The sequence below is a fragment of the Ctenopharyngodon idella genome, chromosome 7, assembly GCF_019924925.1.
Source record: "Ctenopharyngodon idella isolate HZGC_01 chromosome 7, HZGC01, whole genome shotgun sequence".
Taxonomy (NCBI): domain Eukaryota; kingdom Metazoa; phylum Chordata; class Actinopteri; order Cypriniformes; family Xenocyprididae; genus Ctenopharyngodon; species Ctenopharyngodon idella.
In genome coordinates this window covers 20069739-20089387 of record NC_067226.1, presented here as the reverse complement: position 1 = coordinate 20089387, position 19649 = coordinate 20069739, and the positions used below count along the sequence as shown (strand labels likewise).

Sequence of the window (19649 nt, the reverse complement as noted above, 5' to 3'; positions counted from 1 at the left end):
GCAATATCCACTATTATTATCTTTTTTAACTGCATTTGTTGAATGTATACAATATATATATATTCCTTCTCTGCTAATCCTATATCATTATTACAGGGCCTAAGGGTGACATTGGTGGGATGGGTGCTCCAGGACCTTCAGGTGGCCCTGGCAACCCTGGCAGACCAGGCTTTCCAGGACCAAAAGGTCTGATACCATTTTTTGCTTCAGGTCTAATTTCTGAAACCATTTCATAAAGTCTCTCATAGAGTGAAATATGTTTGTGCTTTGTGCCCCTGCAGGAGATGACGGTGTCCCAGGACGACCAGGAAGCACAGGTTATCCAGGATTAAAGGGAGACAAAGGTGACCCAGGCATTCCAGGCCCACCTGGCATAATCCAAGCTCAGACACTTAAAGGACAAAAAGGAGATCCCGGAGTTCCAGGTGAGACAAATCTGTAAGCTGCTACCTGTCTCACACCATCATGGCCTTTTTAGGTGATGTCAACAGAAATGAAGATTTTTTTGATGAAATCTGAGAGCTTTCTGTCCCTCCATAGACAGCTACGTGACTACCACTTTGACACTTCAAAAAGTTCATAAAGAGATCATAAAACTAATCCATATGAATTGAGTGGTTTAGTCCAAATTTTCTGAAGAGACACGATCACTTTATATGATGAACAGATTGAATTTAGGCTTTTTTTCACATATAAACTTTCATCAACTCACACATCAGTTGTGGTAAACGGAAGCTCAAGCATGTTTGCTTGATGCGTGCGAGAACCAATGAGGTTCATTCTTGTGTGTTACGTCATATAAAGTGATTGTGTCTCTTCAGAAAATTTGGACTAAACCGCTCAATTCATATGGATTAGTTTTAGAATCTCTTTATGAACTTTTTTAAGCGTCAAAATGGTAATTGCGTAGCTGTCTTTAGAGGGGCGGATCACAGAAATCTCTCAGATTTCATCAAAAAGATCTTAATTTGTGTTCCGAAGATGAACAAAAGTCTTTTGGGTTTGGAACGACATGAGGGTGAGTAATTAATGACAGAATTTTCATTTATGGATGAACTAACCCTTAAAAGAGAATATCTCCCTTTGGAGTGGACTTTGAGCTTTGTAACCTTGCAGATGTTTTTTTTATGCTCGAACAGCAACATTACGCACTAACTAAAGTTGAAAAAGTGAAAAAGCATAATAGGACCTGTTTATGAAGAAGGAAACCATTTTGGCAAGTGTCTATTAGGATTAATTTACCCAGGTGAATTCTGGATATTATGTTTTTTCTGTTTTTTTTGTTTTGTTTTGTTTTTTGTCATCAGTACATCTTTGAGGGTCCCTCCTCTGTTTTTCTATACTCAAGTAACTTAAATTTAATGAAAGGAAACATTTAACCTCCTCATATAGTTTCTCTTTATTTATCATATAGGCTTAAGCGGACCACCAGGAGCAAAGGGTGTTCCCGGTATCCCTGGAGATCCTGGTCTCCCTGGGCAAGATGGAAGGCCAGGACTACCAGGACCCCCAGGTAAAGCAGACAAGTACACATATTTGAATTTGAGCCATCAAAAGCATCTTCAATCAAGTAGTCTTCTGTAGTGTACTGCAAAGTATATAGACTAGTAAATGGGGTTTTGTTGACCAGTTAAATTAATTTTGTATTCATGTTTAGGCCCCAAAGGTGATCCTGGTCTCCCAGGGACTCCAGGGTCTTCAGGACCCCCAGGACTGAAGGGTAGCATGGGAGAGATGGGATTGCCAGGTCAGATCCTCACTCCTATATGGCTCTAACCCAAAACCTTTGTTATGTTTCTGAGGCGTTAAAACCTTGAAGCTAGACTGAGCTGGTCTTCTTTGTTATAGGAATTCCTGGAGTGAAAGGAAACCCTGGCCAACCTGGCCGATCTGGCCTGCCTGGAGCCACAGGAGCACCAGGGTTCCCAGGACCCAAAGGTGATCCTGGATCACCAGGATTTGGATTACCAGGAAATCCTGGGCCAAAGGTAAAAACATATTGTTTACTACTTCAACATTGAGAATATTAGCTTTTAATATTTAATGCTATTAAATGCTTTTAAATTCCCAGGGTGAACCAGGCACTCCAGGATTCCCTGGAACCCCTGGGCTGAAAGGCCAGCCTGGCCTTCCAGGATCTCCAGGCTTGACTGGTAGCCCTGGACCAAAGGGTGATCCGGGACTCCCAGGATTCCAAGGTGCACCTGGTATTCCTGGCCCTAAAGGTTTGGATGGTGCTCCAGGCCCTCCTGGTCTTAGTGGAATACCTGGAAGGCCAGGAGATCCTGGACGATCTGGACCACCCGGCATCATTGGCGATAAAGGTCTTCCTGGTCGTGATGGTATTCCAGGACCTGCGGGACAAAAGGGTGAACCAGGTTAGTTTGAATACAGAGGAAATCAAAAGTACGCAAGATGTGCACAGTGTAGCATATGTATCTAAAAAAATTTCTTTTTAACTTTTTTACCCAGGTGCTCCAGGCCTTGGTACCCCAGGCCCGCCCGGTTTTCCCGGTTCACCAGGTAAAGTACTGAGTTTTGTTCATGTATCTTCATTTTTACATTAGAAGAATTCTAATTCTAAGTTCCTCGTTATAATTTTCATAGCAGATTTACAGTGATTTACTGTTTGTCTTATGTCGCAGGGCCTAAAGGAGACCCTGGTTTTCCTGGTTCTCCCGGAAGTCCTGGATTTCCTGGTTCGAAGGGTGAGTCAGGATTCCCTGGGTTGCCTGGTCAGATTGGCCCTGTAGGGCCACCTGGGCCTCCAGGCCTACCTGTGCAGGGACCTAAAGGTATCCAAGGCCCACCTGGTCCCCCCGGAAGAGCTGGTAAGTTAAACATCTCATCCCTTTTGGCCAGCTCTGCCCTCTGGGTTTCACAGTGTCATGAGTCAAAATGACCATATCAAGCTAACATTTAAATTTATGTTCATTTGTTTTTGATAAAGAGTAGCCTGGAGTAGAATATCTAATTTAAAAGAACAAACTATTTGTTAAAATGATTATCAAACAATTAATTTTAATAAGCACTTAAATCAGCACATAAAAACACATGCTTTTGTAATCCCAGCAAATATAGACACAAATACTTGCTTTGCTGCATACTCCTAATAATTAATACTACATTTTACCACAGTGTTTGCTGTTTACTGATGTACGTTCACAGCCCCAACAAGTTTATTAATGAAAAGTTAAGTCATTCATGGTTTTGGTATAGTAGCTATCTGACTATCATGGAAACTCATACAAGAGAAGATATTTGTCTGGCAATCAACACAAATTACACCTTCAGGAACTGAATGCATTAGCACACATTTTTATCTACATGTCATCATAAAGATGTTTTACAGATTTATCTTATAAAAATTGAAATCAGGTGAAAGTACCCCTGTTTGGGAATCACTTCATCAGCAAATATAATATTATAATTGTGAACCAGAGGGCATACTGGCTTTGATTTTGTTTGTTTGACTGATTTGCATGGAATATTACACAAGCAATCATGATTATGCCATATCCATGTCACTGTCACAAATACACTCTCAGATCAAGGAGCACAAGACAAACAGTTTGCATTCCCTTCACTGCAAGTGATATTCTATTCACTCCCTTCCTTAATTGTTTGCCGGTTTGTCATGTGTTAGAGAGAAGTGAAGGATTTGCATGCATGCAGAGGTTTTTTGCTGTCAGTGTTTCACAGTTGCCCAGTCATGGCCCTATGAGTATTACACACAGTGTCTGCTTCCCTTAATTCATGGTTAGCTGTTCACCCATCCATTCATCTATCATCATTCACTCTTGTGTGTCTTCACTTCCACCCGTCCCTTCTCTTCAGCTGTGGTGTCTTCCACAGGATGCTGTCTATGTCTTTGATCAAATTTAGTGGTCCTCTGGAGCTTTTGCATGGGAAATATGCTGATTTGTAAGAAATGAAAAGCCTTTGCAGGACTATCTAAAATGGGCTCCACCTTGGAGTAAAAGAGTAAAAACTGTCATGAATTCTGCTGGACTTCATATAAGATAGATATTTTTTAAATAATTAATATAAAATTGATGTCAGAACTGCTTGATGAATATCTTGCCAAAGCTTTTGAATTTGATGAAGAAGGAGACCATTTTGGCTAGTGTCCATTAGGCTTATTTTATCCAAGTGCATTCTTGGTATTACATGCATTTTCTGTTTCTTGCGGCTTGGTGCTGCTCCTCCTGATGACATGGGGATCTTTGCAGGCCCAGCAGGTCAGCTTCTTGATGCTATAGAATTGATTTTTTCAATACATAACTCTGTGTTAGAATTTTAATTTCATCTACCTATTAATAATGTAATTCATCTGTATTGTGACTAGACATAGTCCATGCTATGCTATGCTAGAAAGATTTATATAATGGCTGCTTTATGTCAGTAATTGTTTAAATCTTTTCTAGCATGCACAATAAACCTACTTCTAAAAAGTAGTATTACCACAGTAAAATTGACTACATGTGTAACTGAGCATTTGATACCAGATTATCAGATTTTGAATAATGATCTCATTTACATGCACAAGGATATTACTATATTGGGATTTGCTCATAATACGATTATGAATGTCTCATGTAAATGCCTTATCCCAAATGCAACAAACTTGATAAATCCAAAATTCCAAGAGCAAGTATTTCCTGAAGAAAATAGTGGGGAAAGAATGTGCATGTCTTTATTACTCAGATTATGATGATCACTCTGTAGTACAGCTTTATTCCAATATGTGTTGAGTATGTAGCTATAAAGAGGATGTGCATGCACACTACTATTCAGAAGTTTAGGGTCCGAAATATTTTTTAATGTTTTGAAAAGATGTCTCTTATGTTCACCAAGGCTGCATTTAGTTGATCAAAAATATGGTATTTTAAAATGTAATTTATTCCTGTGATGGCAAATCTGAATTTTCATTAGCCATTCCTCCAGTCTTCAGTGTCACATGATCCTTCAGAAATCATTTGTCACTTTTGATCAGTTGAATGCAGCCTTGCTAAATGAAAGTATTATTGACCCTAAACTTTTGAATGGTAATATAAACGTTATGTCAAATATGCTAAGTTGTTTCTTCAGTAATGCCTTCTTTAAAGCCAGTGGAGGCAAAAACTAATATTTCTAAATTTTAAACATGTTGAAATTTGACACAACTTATCTGTTCCTCACCACATCATATAGCTTACTTGTGTTGCTGTGCTCTTTATTTAAAACCTTTATCTTGTTCTTTGCTTCTCCTCTTATTGGACTTTTGGGAACCCGTTGACCTTTGACCCCACTATAGGTCCTGCAGGTTAGACAACTTGGTTTGATACTCACCTGTGTCATACTGTGCACCTCAATTAGTTATTAGATGATTTGCCTCAGGTGGGACTGGGATGGGTCATATTCATGTTTACTTTTTTGATTTTTAACTTTCATGTCCCTGTCTAGGAATGCCTTCTCATAGAACATCCCAGAACCATTTAGCACATATACAACAATATACATGATAAACATGCACACATTGCTTGTTTGAATAATGTTGACAATGGTTTAATGATTTGAGATGCATGCTGTTTTGATCTGATTCTGAGGAACTGATTTCTGTTCTGTGAATGTGAAGGTCCTCCTGGCCCTGAGGGTCCACGTGGACCTCCAGGTAGTGGAGGAGTGAAGGGTGAGAAGGGCTTGCCTGGACTCCCTGGGACACCTGGTGCACCTGGACTGAAAGGAGATTACGGTCCCCCTGGTTTTCCGGTAAGCATTATAAATGTGTTCTAATGATGTGTTCTAAGGTTTAATTATTGTTAGCAAAGGGATTCATACATTTCGTACTTTCATGCATTTTGCATTTGTAGAAAAAAATTTGTGGAAACATTGTAGGCTGCATTTGGTAAATGTGTGTTTTATGCGATTTTGCTAAAAAGAGGACAGTATTTTGTTTTATTGCATGGCTCTCTGGAATACATGATTCTGATTGTTCAATCACAACATCCTGCAGTCAGAAATTTTTGGATAATGACTGTTAAACCATTTAAGTGAACTTAAGAGTCTTTCTGCTTTCTTTTTCTTCTCACATGATAAAATTATTTCAAATAATATAAATAGTTGTTCATTTATTTATTAATTTATATTTATTATATTCAGTTAGATAATGTTTTTTATTTTGTTTTTGACAAGGGTGCTCCAGGAAATCCAGGGCCTAGCGGCCTGAAAGGAGATATTGGACCTCCAGGTGTTTCTGGATTCCCAGGTCAGTTATCCTTCTATAACTATTAAAGCAATTGTTTACCCACAAATTCAAATGCAGGGCTCCAGACTGCGACTGAATGGTCACATTTTGCAACCATTTTTCCTGCCTGTGTGAGCAAAATTTTGTTTGCGGTCACGCTGGCGCAACCACCACAAAGTTGCCCAACATAAAAATGGCACACGTAATGAAAGTGGAACGAAACTGCGCTACTCATTTGTGCTTCACGGACCGTTTATCAGTTCGGACCAATGTCAGGGCAGCGCGAGCCACGAGCTGGGCTGCGTTCCACTCCTATTTTAAGCTCTCACGAACTTCCCTATGCTCTTCCCCTCGGGGGAATCCCTGCTGCCATTTTTAAGTGCATTCCACTTCATGAAGTGGACAAGGGAAGTTTATATGGACAGACCCTCGTCCCCTCGATTTTGACCAAAGGAGCGAGTCTACTCCAGTGTACACTTCAGGCAGCTCTATATCCCACAATTCAGTTTGATTGTGACGTCACAGCAGATCGCACTTAACTGAAGTGTATGATATATTGATTATTTTGAGAATTTATTGCATAATAGTGTATAATATATTAATTATGTTGAGATTTAATTGCATAATACTTGTAGTTAGCTTATGTTCACAATCAAAGTTTATACTATATTTATATTTTATTTTCACAGTGCTGGGAGATCCAGTAAAGAAAGCATTTGAATTTGCTACAGAATTAATAACATCGCTGCGAGATCTAGTGAGAAGCATTCAAATTTGGCGCAGAGTTCTCTGTTATAAACCGTAGATATTAGATCAAACAGCACTGACGTGGAAACCAGGATAAACAATGTGCCATGAATGAACAAGTTATAGAGGGCTTTCAGTCCACAAATTAACAACATTCACCATGGATTTAATGTAGTAACACTAACTGGAAGTTTGGCAGGAATAGTACTTCACACATCTTTTTCCAGCACTTCAAAACTCTAATATTACCATATTTAAATGTTATTTTAATCTGATGACCTGTTCATCCTTCAAAGACTACCCCATTTATAAAAATAAAAGTTTCAAGATGTAGGAAAACTCACACTCATTTAAAAAAAAATAAAAGACATTAAATTACCATTATTACTAGTAGGTGGCTGCCATTTCCAGTCCCTAATATATATTTTCAATCATTTTGCTTTTGAATTATTATTTACACATTATGAATGATAATGCTGCCCTCAAATGTTAATCTGGAGTTTTGCAAACTTAAAATAAAACTGCACACTGTAATTTCTGTAAGTCTATTTATTATCAAGGCATTTGTGAGTAATACAGTCAAAATGGAGGAAAATGTGAATAACTGCGCTGCAGGTTGATTTAAGGTGTGCCCCTAAATTTTCTGCTTGTGCTCCTACAATTTTCAGTAAGGGGCTACAGTGCTCCTAGTAAAAAAGTTAGTCTGGAGCCCTGAAATGTCTGTCATTATTTACTCTAAAAGTGGCGTATCAAGCGCAGTGACGTATTGACACCAAGTGTTTTTGCTTGCATGTTTTATAACTGAAAGTGAGTGCACCGGTTCTAGTATGCTGAATGGAGAATTACACTTGATTCTGCATGAATCCAACTTTAAATTTAAATCTGTTTATTATACAAAATTGTACAATACACTCTACTATTCAAAAGTTTGAGGTTAGTGAGATTTTTTTTAAAGATATTAATAGTTGCATGCATTAAGTTGATCAAAGAAGACTGGAGGAATGACTGCTGAAAATTCAGATTTGCCATTACAGAAATAAATTACATTTTAAAGTATATAAAGATAAAAACAGGTACTGTTTTTATTGTATTTTTGATCAAAACATAAACATAAATCTTACCATCCCAAAACTTTTGAATGGTAGTGAATGGGTGTATTAATAATTCTCCTTTTGTGTTTCAAAAAAGAAATAACAGCATACATGTTCAGAACATCAGAGTGACTAAAAAAAAAATTGTGTGTATGTTAAAGCTTGTTTTGAAGCCTTGTTTATAGAAGTATCTTATTCACATAACCTCTGCCTGTTATAGGATCTAAAGGACAGCCTGGCCCTCCTGGAGCTGACGGCCCCCCAGGACAACGTGGTGATCCTGGAAGCCAAGGTATGTCATTTTGAAACACAGATATTTTTCCCTTTACAAATCCAATCAAAATGCATCTTCTAATACTCTTTTGATCACAGGACCCCGTGGTGATCCAGGCATTCCTCCAGAGCCTATTTTTTTGAAGGGCGAGCGTGGACCACCTGGACCATCTGGAATCCCAGGCAGCAGAGGCCCAGTAGGACCCCCGGGATTACAGGGTCTTCCAGGTTAGTGGTTACACTGAGACTAAACAGTACAGACAAGAAAGATTCTTTACCTGCAAAGGCTGGTCAAGAGTGTAGGACCTGGTCTGGTCTTCTTCCTCCTCATGTCTGATGTCACTTCATCCTCTAGGTTCACCTGGCAATCCTGGAGACCCAGGTCAAATGGGACCTCCAGGATTTTCCGGCACACCTGGAAGGAAGGGAGATATAGGACCAGCTGGACAACCAGGTAACGTTAGGGTCCAAGATGTGGCCTGGTGGGTAGAAATGTTGCACATGTTGATCCCTTTTAAGGATCGTCCTTAATTTTGTGGCTCCAAGATTTTCAAAAACCGCAGGAACAGGAGGCTTATAGACAGGGTTGCCAGTTTTTCACTACAAAATCTGCCCAATTGCAACTCAAAACTGGTAAAAATTGCATTCCGGTGGGTAAAATCTGCGTTTTTGACAGGGTTCCCCTGGTAAAATTTGCATTCCAGGGGCTCAATATCATGTTCTTTGGGGTTGCTTCAACCTGCGGGCATGAAAAACAACCCGCAACAACAGTGTTAAAGTAGCCCACTTGGCAACACCGCTTATAAAAAGTGCCTGAATTTTCTCCAATTCCACGTATCAGCCTCACAATAACCATGATGTCATTTTTTAAAGGTCCGCGTGGTTACCCCGGCCCTCCTGGTCCAGATGGGATTCCGGGCCCTCCTGGTACCTCAGGACAAACGGCTGCAGCACACGGTTTTCTGATCACTCGCCACAGTCAGACCACAGATGTGCCATCGTGTCCAGACGGCACAAATGTTATCTATGATGGCTACTCTTTACTCTATGTGCAAGGCAACGAGAGAGCGCACGGACAGGACCTGGGTGAGTAGCCCTACAACAAATAGAGCACACGCATGTATCATGTTTTTTCTCACATCACTTATATTATGACTATTGTGCCATTTTCTCCATTCAAAAAACATCAGGTACGGCTGGTAGTTGTCTACGTCGTTTCAGCACAATGCCTTTCATGTTCTGTAACATCAACAATGTTTGCAACTTCGCATCCCGAAATGACTACTCCTATTGGCTGTCCACACCACAGCCCATGTCAATAAGCATGGCGCCCATCACTGGAGAGAGCATCAAACCTTACATCAGTCGGTAAGAGATGGTCACTCTAACAGGAGTGGGACAATTGTGTGTGTGTGTGTGTGTGTGTGTGTGTGTGTGGTCCTGGTATTCCCTACGTTAAGGGGACCAAATGTCCCCATAAGTATAGTAATACCAGTAAATTGTGACCTTGTAGGGACATTTTTTGGTCCCCGTGAGGAAAACAGCTTATAAATCATACAGAATGATGTTTTTTGAAAATGTGAAAATGCAGAAAGTTTTCTGTGATAAGTAGGTTTAGGGGTAGTGTAAGGGGATAGAATATACAGTTTGTACAGTATAAAAACCATCATGTCTATGGAAAGTCCCCATAAAACATGGAAACTCAACATGTGTGTGTGTGTGTAGGTGTTCTGTGTGCGAAGCTCCGGCCATGGTGATTGCTATACACAGCCAGACCATTCAGGTGCCATCCTGCCCGCTGAACTGGGATATCCTCTGGATTGGTTACTCCTTCATGATGGTATGTACAGTATCACAGGTCCTAGGCGCTCTTGGGGGACTTAGAAGAAAATGAACATTAGTAGCCACGTTTCCATTCCCCTTTAATTTGCGAATTGAAAAAATGGCCAATGGAAACATGTCAATTTCGCAAAAACTCCTATATATTGCAAAAAAGTTTTTACGCTCACATGAGGTGGTTTTTCAGGCAATTCGGAAAATGAATATTTCGCAAAACTGCAATGGAAACAGTTTTTCACATTTACAGGTCACCTGCCGTATGTAAAAGTCAATCATTCTTTAAAGATGCCGTGGTATGTTTGGACAGAAGACGAGAGTTCTTCATTCAATTCATAAAAGACAAAAGTGTTACTGGATTCTAAACAACAAAGAAGTGCCACAATTTGAATTTATCAAGACCTTGAAGCAGATAGGAGGAAAAAACACCCAGAAACACCTCATACGTGGCTGCTCCCAAGTATAAGGGGCTTTCCTTGCCATAAATGCCTGGATAACATGCCTACGTCTCCTTTGATTAAAAATAATGGCTAGTGCAGTGGCTGGGATATACGTAAACCTACCAACATCCGTTGCCATGATTTTTGGAATGACTTATCGCAAGAGGGAAAAAAAGACATTTTAGTCGCATAACATCGGTTAATGTAAACGTTGTCATTTCGCAAATTTTTTTTATCGATATTTAGAAAATATCGCAAAAGTTTTGCACAAATCTGTAATGGAAACGCATCTAGTAATATTTGGAAAAATTGCGTCTGCCTAATCAAAGTTTAACCAACATGCAAGAAGCCATTTTGTCATGTGATAAGAGAACCATTAACTTTTAGACCATAAATTTCTCAACCTTTTTGACTCCCAACACCGCCTTGTCCACAACAATATTCAAGATACACAATATGCAAACAATATAAGTCTTTCATATGTAGGCTTTCATCTGGAACATCTACTATAATCACATTTGTTTTCAGAACTTTTTTAATTTACAGAAACTAAGAGTGTCCATATATTAAAATTAACATGCACCTAATTATCATCAGCTCCGCTTGTTTGTGACAGTACATGAATTTTGCGCTGCCCTTGATAGATTGTGCTGGTCACTATGGAAATGATCTGGAAATTGAATCATCTGGCTGCATATGTGTTCTTTAATGTGCGAATTGTCAGTAAATCACCTGCAGAACTTTCTGCGCTTTTATTGGATTACGGTCTCACGCTAAATTTCCCTGTTTAGTAAGTATGGCCATAAGTTCTGTACAGTGTGTGTAATTAAGCATAGTACTTTTTACTGGGTAAAACCACTCGATAAGTCTTTAGGTCAAAATTTTTGTTGAAATGAAAACAGCATGAATACAAACATGCTTTTTTAAAAGATTCCTCCTTGTTAACATCCTGATTCACCTTTGACTCGCATTGTTTTTTCTGTTTCTCTGTGTAACAGCACACCAGTGCAGGTGCTGAGGGCTCAGGTCAGGCTCTCGCCTCTCCCGGCTCCTGTCTGGAGGAGTTCCGCTCCTCTCCGTTCATCGAGTGCCACGGTCGAGGCACCTGCAATTATTACAGCAACTCGTACAGCTTCTGGCTGGCCACTGTGGACGTGAATGAAATGTTCAGGTAAAATTTCATTTTCAAAAGTACAACAACAATTCTTAAAAAACATTCATGGCGACATTCTTGAAAAACTGGATTTTTCTTTCTTTGCCCAAACAGAAAGCCAGAGTCAGAGACACTGAAAGCTGGAAACTTGGAGACCCGTGTGAGCCGCTGTATTGTGTGTATGAAGAGGACGTAACGTAATGACATTTGTGCAGTCTGTTGTTTTTGAGGATCAGCCATCACCTACAACGACTGCGGCCATCATGCTGATCACCAGTGTGTTTCATTGGTGCAGTATCTTCACGTTTAACTCTATGGTGCTACTGTGCGATACAGCAAAAGAAACTGAACAAAATGAATTTATTAGTCTTTTTTTTTTTTTTTTCAAAGAAGTACCTCAAAAGAAAAATACAGATCCAGCAAAGTGCCATGGCAGTTGTGACACAAAGTGCATTAGATATTTTTCTCTCTTTTTCCTAAGAGATTTTCTAGAGATTCTTTTCATATAATATTTTCCTATGAAAATTTTGATGTTGGTACACAAATGGTACCTTTTTTGGAGAAATGCTCTCTCGCTTTTTTCTTTTTTCTTTCGAGTGGAATTGTCTCCATGTTACCAAATCGGCACTTTGAACATCAAAGAGACGAAATGCACTGAAGCGATACATTAATGGGACTGCTTTTTTTAAGGCTATCATTTTTCTCCAATCACTTTTTCTTCTTTGTTGGTGGTACTAACACTGCTGTATCAGGACTTTTTTTTAGCAAAGTGTCATTTATCTCTTTTTGTAAGTAATAAAATGTGTATATTGTGTAAAACACCTTTTTAGTATAAAAAAAAAAACAGATCTTTTAATGAATTTCTGGGTTCTTTGTCAGGTGCTCACTCACTCACTCGCTCGCTCACTCCTTATTCACATATTAGCTCAACATTCATTTACATTTGTACAAAGAACTTTCTTAAAATGAAACAGTATTTTATAAATATATATATTAAAAAGAAAGTATATATCCAGAAACTTGATTTGGCTGTAGGAGGGGTATTTTTTTTTTTTTTTTTTTTTCATTCAGTAATTGTCAAGCAAGGATCAGTGTGTTCTTCACACCACATATGCGTAAATGCAATTTTTTTTACAGATCTCTCCTCCATTCTGATTTCATTTAACAAGCAAGGAAACTTCTGTGAAAACCCATCAAATACTAGTGTTATGAATTTGTAAACCTTTCATTGGTTCTTATTTGTGTTATATTACGCCACAGTGTGGTGTATCACTGTTTTAGATTAGATGAACCACTGTCTGTCAAAAAATTTGAACATAAACCACATTTTGGCATATTATAGATATTTGTAGTTAAAATTTGCTGACCGACAGTGATTCATCTAATCTAAAACAGTGAAGATCTTTTTGCAAGTCATCATGGGGTGCAACAATGTGTATTTCAAAATCATTTCTTCCTTTTATGTTTACTATCCAAAAGTTGTTATAAACTTAAATGACTGAAATAAAAGAAACAAACAACGTGAACTTTTTTAGAGTGGAATTCTGGTTGTTTTTTTCTGGACAGTATTAGTATGGTATACTAATTACAGATGTGTTGTCAGTTTTCTTATCTAAAGCATTGAGTCTTGCTGCATGGGGGGGAAAAAATATACAGTTTTATGATGGTGGACCACTAGAGGGAGAACTGAATCACAGGGACTGTAGGGGATGTACTAAACAGCTGTGCCATCCATGCCAATATATAGTTATTTCCATTAGATGGATATACAGTTCAACAAGACTTTGTAGATCTGCCGCCACTCTGCTTTTGTGTAGTAATGCATGATGATTCAATCACAACATGGTTAAATGTATGTAAACTTCACTAAAATAAATACGGTCTCCATTCTTATCCTTCTATCCCACTCTTTCCAATTCTAACAATGTGCTTGTTATCCAGGACTGTTAATGACTAAGCTTTGAGCTTAGGAATGGTTATTATGACCTAAAAAGTCCATATAAGATTCAGTTGACAAACATAAATGTTGATATTTGGCAACAGCTAAGCTCTCAATAGGATCAGTGAACAGATGACAGTAACCCTATTGCCACAGGGATAATGGTCTTTGTTCCAGCCAACAACAGGATCAAGGGGCAAAGGCCAAGCCAAGCTCTACAAAAACTACTTAAGTTGTGTTCCTAGAAATAAGCAAAAAAGGGTTATATATACAGTCAAACCAAAATTTATTCAGACACCTTGAACATTTCATTCATTAATACAGTTTATTCATTATAGTTTAAAAAAAATGGTAATAAAATATGACAAGATCTCAGAGTTAAACTGTTTTTACCATTGATGGACAATATTAGACAGATGTTTAATGGCTGACTGTGTCATAAATGTGTATCCAAAATATACAGTAGGTCTATAACATCTGAAATATACATGCCATAAGTTAGACACAACCGTAGAGTCTGACTTTGGATTGACTAAGTTTATTTGTGTCTATGGAATGATACGTCAAAGCTGTATTTCCAGGTAATTCACCCTTTAGGGGCATATCAGATGACCTGCCTGATTTACAAACTATCCTTTACCTTAATGAGCTTTAAAAAGGAATCACTGCTCATGTTTGTTTTGAAACATGAGCACCTAGTGGCAAATACTACATCCCTTGAATGTTGGATACTCTGACCGCAGTAGAATTTGACGTAAACCTTTACATGTTGCCACTGAGCTCATGATCCACATGCAGCCTAAGCCTTAATACAACCTACATTTGTGCACATACTGTAAACGCTACTGAAATGAAGGGAGAAACTTCAGCTCCTAATGACGCACAAACGTCTGTCAGAGGAGGATTCCCCTTCTGCAGTCTGCAGTGGTGCAGCCAAGACTACATTTCAGCAAAGGCTGTTAGAAATGCTTTGGGAAATGGCACTGATTCACTCTTCTAAAACAGATCTGTCATTCAAACAAAATTCAGCGATATCACATGAGCAGGAGTGCTGTTGCTCCTAATATCAGCACCACAGCTGTAGCTACAAGGTTGAAGAAGTAACTTACATTTTAAACACAATATTACAAACTACTCTGACTTTTTACTCCACCGATGAAAATAGTTCAGAACGAAGTAGTTATAAACATTCATAGTAAAGGCTCAAAATCACATACTTTCTGAGGAGGTACTTCTTTTGAGTAAGTACTTAAAGGGTTAGTTCACCCAAAAATTAAAATAATGTCATTAATTACTCACCCTCATGTCGTTCTACACCCGTAAGACCTTCGTTCATCTTCGGAACACAAATTAAGATATTTTTGATAAAATCCAATGGCCTCTATAGCCAGCAAGTTAATTTACACTTTCAGTGCCCAGAAAGGTACTAAAGACATATTTAAAACAGTTCATGTGACTACAGTGGTTCTACCTTAATATTATGAAGCCATAAGAATACTTTTTGTGCGCCAAAAAAACAAAAGAATGACTTTTCAACAATATCTAGTGATGGGCGATTTCAAAACACTGCTTCATGAAGCTTCGAAGCTTTACGAATCTTTTGTTTCGAATCAGTGGTTCAGAGCGCCAAAGTCACGTGATTTCGGCAGTTTGACACACGATCTGAATCACTGATTCAAAACAAATGATTCATAAAGCTTCCTTTAATTAGTGATTTTAAAAAGTACGATCTATATAGAGTGCAATCTATATTTATTTTTGCCTACTATAGTATATAGTAAAGAATACTTGGATGCATCTGTGGTAGGGTTTTTTTCTCAATTAGTGTTTTTGAACGAATTAAGTCAATGATTCAATGACTCACTAATAAAGACAATGGCTGTGTCTGAAATAAAAAAAAACTTATCTTGTATAAGTAGTTATTTTGCGACTGCTAAAAAAGCATGTTCTATATAGTATGAATGTATGTAGTATAAATTTAATCTGTACATACTACATTTGGCATTGTAATGTGACCTACCAGCATCACTTGCATCACTTCAATGCAATTCACAAATCATCTCCCATGGCCTAGTGGGATAGTAATGTGTTCTTCATGTGCGCACTTCAGAATCTCGCCGGAAGTATTAATTCATGCTGTTTAGTTTTTTATGAACACTGTGACATACTAGTCTCACATACTTTTTTACACAGATTATATAGTAGGGAAGTATGCGATTTCAGATGCAGCTTATCGCTTCTCACCACCTATCGACAGTCTGTCTGGAAGCTAAACTGGAACTTAAACATTTCCCTTCCTTTGTTTTCAAGCTAACCTTCCTTTAGCAAGCATAGAACTAATTGGTTTAAAAAATCTAGCTCTTTTGATGAGCTAGAACAAGATATCATGATAAAGTACTGCATTAGACATTCATGTAGGGGGACCAGATTTTTTCATGATGACAACATTATGGTTTAACCATGATACTTGGACCTGGTATTTCATGATTATCAAATAGTATCATTGTGTGCTGCTGGCAATGAAGGTGTAAGGTGCCAGGCACAGTGGAAAGTGGATTGATCCTGTACATTAGCAAGCAGTGCCAAAAAGCTTACATGTAAATACTGAGAATCCAATTAAGGGCGTAATAATGGCGGAACAACAGTGGATGACATGGCCACTGTGTGTATAAGGACAGCATCACTCCCTAGACATTACTATGTGTGTGGGTGGATTTCTGCAGTGGTTTGAGCTCCTTAAGGAGATAATAGTTTCCCAGTTTAAGGGTCTTGCTACATGCTCATGGGTAAATAAGCTCTGAGTTTCTGGGAAAGTAGTCGGCTCCAACTGAAAAGTTCACTCGCAATGGTCAGTTATCCGCTTTAATTTCCACAAGCTACTTACTGACACTGTTTACTGGCATGAGCATATGAATGCCCCCTAGGGGGTTATGGTGTGCACCTAGTGACTCATACATGTGTGTGCTTGTCTTCATTAATCAGATACAGAGTGAAGTCCATGAAGTTAAACTAAAGTTCAGAAAATGTAGAAAAACTTCAGTGCATTTTTTTCTGCATCAGTTACCATTTTCACAATGGACAATGTTGGACATCATCCAACAGTTTATTGTGCATGATTATTTCTTATATTTATTGACCTAATTTTTTTAATGGACATAATAAGGTTCCTCTTTATTTTTAAAAGGCATTTGGCCTGCTGGAAAATCACAATATTGAATGTTATTATTTAGTCCAGGAACCAGTTGAGATTGTGAGCCGATTGTGAGCAGCCCAAAACATGTTCTTTCATAAAACATGATCTAAGTTTACATTTTGACATTTTTAAACATATTTCTTTTTTTTCTTTTTTTTTTTTTTAAATCAATAACTATTTTTACTGAAGAACAGAACAGAATTAGAATTAGATACAGAATTAAAATATTCTGGAATCACAAAATGAATCATGGTTAATTAATTTAATATATCAATACTCCCAATTTCTGTTAACAAAAAAAGTTTGAAAACAAGCTTGGTCATAATTACAGAAGAAATACCACAAGAAATATCTTAGCGTATATTGGGGGGCTTCAAATGAGCCACCACACTCATTTAAATATATACAAAATTACACAAAGTGAAAATTAAGTGGTATTTTGGTTTATCATAACAGTTACCATGATAAACACACATTACTAACATGAACTGTTAATGAAACATATGGAAGCTGCTCCTGAACATATATATATATATATATACAGGTGCTGGTCATATAATTAGAATATCATCAAAAAGTTGATTTATTTCACTAATTCCATTCAAAAAGTGAAACTTGTATATTATATTCATTCATTACACACAGACCGATATATTTCAAATGTTTATTTCTTTTAATTTTGATGATTATAACTGACAACTAAGGAAAATCCCAAATTCAGTATCTCAGAAAATTAGAATATTGTGAAAAGGTTCAATATTGAAGACACCTGGTGTCACACTCTAATCAGCTAATTAACTCAAAACACCTGCAAAGGCCTTTAAATGGTCTCTCAGTCTAGTTCTGTAGGCTACACAATCATGGGGAAGACTGCTGACTTGACAGTTGTCCAAAAGACGACCATTGACACCTTGCACAAGGAAGGCAAGACACAAAAGGTCATTGCAAAAGAGGCTGGCTGTTCACAGAGCTCTGTGTCCAAGCACATTAATAGAGAGGCGAAGGGAAGGAAAAGATGTGGTAGAAAAAAGTGTACAAGCAATAGGGATAACCGCACCCTGGAGAGGATTGTGAAACAAAACACATTCAAAAATGTGGGGGAGATTCACAAAGAGTGGACTGCAGCTGGAGTCAGTGCTTCAAGAACCACCACGCACAGACGTATGCAAGACATGGGTTTCAGCTGTCGCATTCCTTGTGTCAAGCCACTCTTGAACAACAGACAGCGTCAGAAGCGTCTCGCCTGGGCTAAAGACAAAAAGGACTGGACTGCTGCTGAGTGGTCCAAAGTTATGTTCTCTGATGAAAGTAAATTTTGCATTTCCTTTGGAAATCAGGGTCCCAGAGTCTGGAGGAAGAGAGGAGAGGCACACAATCCACTTTGCTTGAGGTCCAGTGTAAAGTTTCCTCAGTCAGTGATGGTTTGGGGTGCCATGTCATCTGCTGGTGTTGGTCCACTGTGTTTTCTGAGGTCCAAGGTCAACTCAGCCGTATACCAGGAAGTTTTAGAGCACTTCATGCTTCCTGCTGCTGACCAACTTTATGGAGATGCAGATTTCATTTTCCAACAGGACTTGGCACCTGCACACAGTGCCAAAGCTACCAGTACCTGGTTTAAGGACCATGGTATCCCTGTTCTTAATTGGCCAGCAAACTCGCCTGACCTTAACCCCATAGAAAATCTATGGGGTATTGTGAAGAGGAAGATGCGATATGCCAGACCCAACAATGCAGAAGAGCTGAAGGCCACTATCAGAGCAACCTGGGCTCTTATAACACCTGAGCAGTGCCACAGACTGATCGACTCCATGCCACGCCGCATTGCTGCAGTAATTCAGGCAAAAGAAACCCCAACTAAGTATTGAGTGCTGTACATGCTCATACTTTTCATGTTCATACTTTTCAGTTGGCCAAGATTTCTAAAAATCCTTTCTTTGTATTGGTCTTAAGTAATATTCTAATTTTCTGAGATGCTGAATTTGGGATTTTCCTTAGTTGTCAGTTATAATCATCAAAATTAAAAGAAATAAACATCTGAAATATATCAGTCTGTGTGTAATGAATGAATATAATATACAAGTTTCACTTTTTGAATGGAATTAGTGAAATAAATCAACTTTTTGATGATATTCTAATTATATGACCAGCACCTGTATATATATATATATATATATATATATACGTATATATGTATATATGTGTGTGTGTGTGCAATTATTAGATTCTAACTTGTAAAAAGCGTTCACATCCTTGTCGTCCCCTGCGTGGCTGTCTATGGAGTGACAGAAATCTCTCAGATTTCATCAAGAAGAATTTAAAAGTAAAGGTCTTATGGGTTTGGAATGGCATGAGGGTGAGTAATTAATGACAGAATTTTCATTTTTGGGTGAACTAACCCTTTAAGCAGCCTACTGTTCAGAAAAATCCTTCAGTTCCTGCACATTCTTTGGTTTTCCAGCATCCTCTGCATATTTGAACTCTTTCCAGGAGTGATTGCATGATTTGGGGATCCTTCTTTTCACACTGGTGACAACTCAGGGACTCATACACAACTATTAAAAATGGTGAAAACATTCACTGATGCTCCAGTAGAAAACACAATGCATTAAAAATCAGGGGGTGTAAACATTTGCACAGGATGATTGGTGGGGGGTAAATTGTTAACAAAATAAGAACAATTTCCACCAATAATCCTGTTCAAAAGTTTACACCCACTGTAATGTTTGCAATGTCAATGTTTGCAGATTTTGA

General features: G+C 38.2%; 1 protein-coding gene across 1 annotated transcript in view; it reads left to right on the top strand.

Moving 5' to 3' along the window:
• Window positions 1–13292, top strand: part of col4a5 (collagen, type IV, alpha 5 (Alport syndrome)) — a 54902-nt gene extending 41610 nt beyond the window's left edge. The window contains exons 32-49 of the mRNA XM_051898935.1: window positions 97–186; window positions 282–425; window positions 1415–1513; window positions 1658–1747; window positions 1849–1988; window positions 2072–2378; window positions 2473–2523; window positions 2646–2831; window positions 5618–5751; window positions 6175–6247; window positions 8285–8356; window positions 8437–8565; window positions 8693–8791; window positions 9211–9423; window positions 9528–9705; window positions 10063–10177; window positions 11612–11784; window positions 11881–13292. Of these exons, the coding sequence (XP_051754895.1) occupies window positions 97–186; window positions 282–425; window positions 1415–1513; window positions 1658–1747; window positions 1849–1988; window positions 2072–2378; window positions 2473–2523; window positions 2646–2831; window positions 5618–5751; window positions 6175–6247; window positions 8285–8356; window positions 8437–8565; window positions 8693–8791; window positions 9211–9423; window positions 9528–9705; window positions 10063–10177; window positions 11612–11784; window positions 11881–11962 (2375 nt within the window). The 3' untranslated portion in view covers window positions 11963–13292. The remainder of the gene's footprint in view (window positions 1–96; window positions 187–281; window positions 426–1414; window positions 1514–1657; window positions 1748–1848; window positions 1989–2071; window positions 2379–2472; window positions 2524–2645; window positions 2832–5617; window positions 5752–6174; window positions 6248–8284; window positions 8357–8436; window positions 8566–8692; window positions 8792–9210; window positions 9424–9527; window positions 9706–10062; window positions 10178–11611; window positions 11785–11880) is intronic.
• The last annotated feature ends 6357 nt before the right edge of the window (window positions 13293–19649 follow it).